Here is a 5,484-nt window from a genome sequence, read left to right on the forward strand (position 1 = left end):
TATTCTTAAATAGCACAACCACATTATTTTTCCGCAGGAGAAGTATACAGAAGATTTAAGTTGCATACAATAGCAATATAAAAAATTTCTTATACTATTACCGTATTTTAAACGGTTATTAAAGATTATTTTTTTAACGGTTAATCAACTAAAATGTTGTTTGGTTGGGAAATAAGTTATTAATTATCTCGGGATTGTTACTATAATCCCGAGATAACTAATATCGGAATTAGTGATAAACTCATATTAAATTTAATCTCGGAATCCATTATCCCTTATTCCTCGTACCAAACGAGCCCTAAAACGGCTGCATTAACTTTTAACGGAAAAATAGGAAAGGATCAAGTTACATTCCTAAAGATTTGACAATATACAATTGGAAAAAAGCTAAATTCAACAAAGGAAAACCAAAAAGATTGAAAGCAAACTGACCAACTGAAACACACCCTATATCAAAACTTTTGCCTTCTACTGAACCTCCCAAAAGTGGACTCGAAATGGCGAATATTCCGTTAATTCGAACTTGAGCACGAATGTTGAATTTACTTTTTTTGGTCCCTTCTCTTCCCCTCCCGCCCCCCTCCCCCTCCCCCTTACTCCGAAAAAGGGGAAAAAGTTGGATTCATCACCAATAATTGATTGGATCTCGATTCATTCCTTCTCACGACAATAACAAATACACACATCAACGTTCGGCAGGTATATCTACATAATCTCTTTGCCTCTTTGATGGAGAAAAATTTTCTGCACTACATCACCTTCCAATGTGACTAAGTAGGACACCTGCTTGAAATGTTAATTGTTATAACATCACCAACATAATATAAGGTGCTTGTATAAAAAATTGAACACTCAAAATACTCACAATCTCAAGAGCACTGACTTTGTGAAGTAGGAATCCATTTACATTTTGCCTAAGAAAACCAAAAAATGAAGAGAAAATGTTATACAATAAAAAAAGGTCAGCCCGGTGCACGAAGTATCCCACGTTCACACAGGTCTAGGGACGAGAAAAAGTTATACAATGACAGTGGAAATAAAGTGTAGACTTAGTCTCAAAAGTCTACTGAATATCAAGAGAGATACTCACATAGAGTAGGGCAGGTTCTGATTCACTTTAGTAATCAAAGGTCCTTTATATCTGGCAGTTCCAGTTTTGGTTTTTGCGACCGGTCTTTTCTCAACATTGTCATTACAAGCCTGTCCACTTATATATGCATCCTAAACAAGAAAGAGCAAAGCATGTAGGTTATACTCATATCGGTTTCATATGTGAAACCACGGAAGGAACTCAATCACTACTAATTGGCATCTTTATTTATACATCAGTGACGATAGATGCATTTACCACAGTTTTAGCAGTAAGGCAAAGCCGTGTCAAGAATATATCTGATTTGGGCGCTTAGCATATGTTTTGCGGGCACATGGATATGCGAGTTTACATTCTTCCCTTTGTTATTAGATTTTATGCATATAGAAAAACAGATTTTGCGGATGAACATTGTATCTGGTATTACAGTATTCCTCAGGTTTCTTGCTCTAAAAAGTTAGGATCTTGACTTACTACGCCGTACTTCAGAAATACGCCATGTAAAGACTGTAATTCGTGTTTTAGTTCTGTTTGAGTAGCATCGTCTTCACAGGCTACCAATGGATGAAGTCCGATAGCAATGCACCTACATTTACACGGTATCACTTTAGTCACATAGGGAGGTCAGGCCACAACTGCTGAGGCAATGCAATAGCATATTCTCTCTATGGAGTAAAACAATGCAGTTTGAAGGTACCATGTGCGTTCACTATTTTTAAGTGTGTCGATCAGCCATTCTGATTGCCTATCTCCAGCACCATTCGAAGCATCCTAGAAACAAGAACAAGAAAGTTAAAAGTTTACCGTAAAAGCTCTGAGCAGAAGGCTGAAACCAACTTCCAAGCCTTGTCAAATGTAGGCATGACAATAGCAGTTTTGTTAAAGATCCATATTTGATTTTCTCAGAAATCAACTGCCAATTTCCACAGAAAGAAACGAAGCACGATAGGAAATCAGCTGGTGGAGAGGCTGAAAACAGAATCCAGCAACGAGATAGTAAGACATAAATAGGTCATGAGCAATTTCACACTCATTAAAAGTATAGCTGCTTACAAATGTCTTCATTCTTCTAAATGTAAATATGAGGGTACTCTTCGCTGTATGTATCATGTCGAATGGGAAAATAAAAGACAAATAACGTCAAGGATGACAGTTGAAAGTTCTTAAAGAACTCTGCCTACTACCACAATAGGCATAGGAACACACTTAAAAGACTATCAATCCAACACAAGCTGAAATTTGACAAGTTATCTGACTTCTGGTGTCGAACCTCCCAACAGCTTTCAAAGGTATTACTATATAATAACCTTATACTGGTCGGATAGATTAGAGGCAAAGAAGCTAGAGATTAACTATCATTAAGACGTTATGCAATTATATTGATGTAACTAAGGGCCCTTGGAACAAACTTTCTAAATTTTCACAGAGAAAGCCAACACAAATTGCTATAGACATATCAAAAGTAAAAACCATTCACACTTCAAGAAATAGGGAAAAAGCCCGAGTTTTTAGTAGTAACGAATGGCACAGACCCAAACCAAAGGGAATGAGAAGATGACTCTGGGCACAAATATGTTTTTTCCTTTGGGTAATCCAATTCACATGCTGCCCCGAATATGAGTTCTACTTCCCTATCTGAGGCAAGCCTCAAGACTTCCTCTTGAAACATAATCCCGAATCCCCACCACCGCCAAAAGAAAGAGGAGGGAAGGGGGAAGGGGGAAGGGGGAAGGGGGATAATGATGAAAAGCTAGTAGAGCTTTGAAGTAAATTCATACTTGGAATTGACACCATCTGGAAATGTGCGCAAAAGGCCAATTTAAACAGATAAAAGAAACAAGTGTTTACCTCATATAATCCTGTATCCACAACTATAATATCTAAGCTTCCATGAGCAAACTTGAATTGCTCAAGGTAGTGATTCACCCCTCGTCCTTTGAGACCTCGCGTAGAGTACCTACAAGTTGAGGATGGCTGAAGGGAAACCGCAAAGACAATCCATTTTAAATGATGAAACACAGATCTAAAAGATAAAATGTTAGCCCAGGAGAACAAACTGTTTATTCATAGAGGAGCATACCATGGAGTCTTCGTAGAAGGAAAATGCTGAGTAGCCTGCCAAGCAAAAAGTATCGTGAAAAATATGAATTAAATCCAACCATTGGTCACTAAGTAGGTGACAAAGAAATCTTAGTAAATTATCTAATTTCGACACGATCCGTTCAGTAGCTGCATGTTAGATCCTAGACTAGCATCACTGCAATCAAATTCCTCTACCACTGAATTCTGCACTTATGAAGTCATTGGAGGGCTTACATTTTGCACGAGTGGGTCATCTTCCCCAAGTTCGCTTACGTTGATAACAAATCTTGCATTGAACTTCTTTGCTACCTTCTCCACCTTCATTCAATATAAGATTCCAATGAAAATGAATCAGCCAAAAAAATGAACATGATACAAAAGAGATGACTCTGATAACACGTATTACTCTAACATCACACCAAAAGATGAAGGAAGTCTTTGTAAAAAGAACAATGATTTAAGCTCTTTCATATGAATACTATACCGAATAAAAATAAAAAGTACTAGAAGTTCTCTATATTTTCTACTGACATTGGACCTAAAGTAAAACGTACTTAGATGACTAAAGTATGTTCCCAACTAATTGTTATCGCATATATAAATCTTTTTCTTCCATTGCGCCTATTTTTTGCTAAGTTTGCATGGATTCAAAGAGATTAAAGGTCTAAACAACCTCTTTCTATATGGTCTATCTCTTTCCCTTCTAAATCTTTGCTCACAATGGTTTCACACCTATGGTGTATCTGTAGGCCAACACATGACATGACTAAACCATATCAAGCGATCATCTCTCATTGATCATTTCGAATCTTGTCTAATCGTGTATGAGCGCAACTCCAAATGATATATACGAAATTCTGAATTATTTTACCTCAAAATAGGCGAAGCTACATGTCTTAAAAGGCCTTCGTCGGAAAATTATACTGCGCATATAGGTAAAATATTAGGTTTAAGATATATAACATATATCGAACACTCTTTGTTGGACAAGAGGGGTTGCTCTGATGGTAAGCAACCCCCACTTCCAACCGAGAGGTTGTGAGTTCGAGTCTCCCAAGAGCAAGGTGGGAAGTTCTTGGAGGGAAGGATGCCGGGGGTCTATTTTGAAACAGTCTCTCTACCCTAGGGTAGGGGTAAGGTCTGCGTACACACTAACCTCCCCAGACCCCACTAAGTGGGATATTGTTGTTGTTGTTGTCTTTGTTGGACCACTGCCTCAACAAAATAATGCAAAAAGGATAGAAATCAGAGTTGCTAAATTCTTCTACTACAGAGTGAAGTAACTAGCAATCTTCACCAAACCAAAACTCAACTTAAAAAACAATGTCCCAACAAGGAAAATTCAAAGAAAAATCATTCCTTTTGACAAATAACAAAAGAAAATTAAAAAAAATTCAAGATTATTTGAGAAACTGACCTGCTTGAGAAGAAGGGTCTGTTCTTCAATAGGCCTAACACCACCAGTAACACTGATGAAATATATATCCATAGGAATATTGTCATTTCCATTCCTTAAAATTGGCTTCTGATTTTGACACAAGTTGATAACAAGATAAAGAGATAAGCATAAAGAAACTTGAGTTACAATTGTACAAACCCATGATTTCTTCATCATTATCAAATGAAAACCAAATTTTCTTTGTCCTCAAATTCAAGAAACAGATCCCAGAAAACTACTTATATTATTGTAATAAATAAAATTTAGACCAGTCAGAAAATTAGTGGCATTAGTGTTAGAACTTGTTGCTTGTCAGATTGCACATGATGACCACGTGTGGTCGAGGCACAAGATAAGAATTTGGGTACGTAAACTTTTTGTAAACCACTTTTGGAAACATTTTTGAAGTAGTAAATATTTGGGGCCCGTTTGGTCATAAAAGAAAAAAATATTTTTTTGAATTTTGTTTTCTTTTTTTTTTCGAAATTAGTGTTTGGTCACAAAGTTTTTGATTTTACATTTGAAGATAAATTTCGGAATTTTTCAAAAATTCAAAAAACTCCAAAAAATTATTTTTCAAATTTTCACTTTAGATCGCTCACAAAAATTCAAAAATAGCTCAAAATTATATTCGTGTCCAAACACAACACCAATTTTTAAACACCATTTTCACTTAAAAAAATCATCTTTTTCGAATTTTACAATTCTTATGTCCAAACGCCCGGACATAAGAATTGTAAAACTTGAAAAAAGGTGAATTTTTTTTTCAAGTGAAAATGGTATTTGAAAATTAGAGTTGTGTTTGGACATGAATATAATTTTGGATTGTTTTTTATTTTTTGTGAGTGATCTGGGTGAAAATTTTGAAAAACAG

The 5,484-nt window shown here is 36.0% G+C and overlaps 1 protein-coding gene across 1 annotated transcript; it reads right to left on the bottom strand.

The window, feature by feature from the left end:
• Positions 1 to 282: 282 nt before the first annotated feature.
• Positions 283 to 4,863, bottom strand: LOC104213467 (uncharacterized). The gene is made up of 9 exons (XM_009762971.2): positions 4,590 to 4,863; positions 3,407 to 3,490; positions 3,171 to 3,205; positions 2,939 to 3,047; positions 1,788 to 1,861; positions 1,565 to 1,676; positions 1,091 to 1,221; positions 866 to 914; positions 283 to 783 (listed from the first exon to the last, which is right to left on the bottom strand). The coding sequence occupies exons 1-9, from the start codon at positions 4,785 to 4,787 to the stop codon at positions 706 to 708; spliced, it is 870 nt and encodes a 289-aa protein (XP_009761273.1). The 5' UTR covers positions 4,788 to 4,863; the 3' UTR covers positions 283 to 705.
• Between the last annotated feature and the right edge of the window lie 621 nt (positions 4,864 to 5,484).

The sequence above is a fragment of the Nicotiana sylvestris genome, chromosome 6 (assembly GCF_000393655.2).
Source record: "Nicotiana sylvestris chromosome 6, ASM39365v2, whole genome shotgun sequence".
NCBI classification, from domain to species: Eukaryota; Viridiplantae; Streptophyta; class Magnoliopsida; order Solanales; family Solanaceae; genus Nicotiana; species Nicotiana sylvestris.

What these genes read in the sequence shown, in the direction of transcription:
- LOC104213467 (XM_009762971.2), bottom strand. Translation starts at nt 4,787, where the DNA reads ATGATGAAGAAATCATGGGTTTGTACAATTGTAACTCAAGTTTCTTTA. An exon ending in CCTTCTACGAAGACTCCATG is followed by an intron (nt 3,048 to 3,170) that starts GTATGCTCCTCT and finishes CTCAACTTGTAG; the next exon opens with GTACTCTACGCGAGGTCTCA. An exon ending in AAGTCAGTGCTCTTGAGATT is followed by an intron (nt 784 to 865) that starts GTGAGTATTTTG and finishes CATTTCAAGCAG; the next exon opens with GTGTCCTACTTAGTCACATT.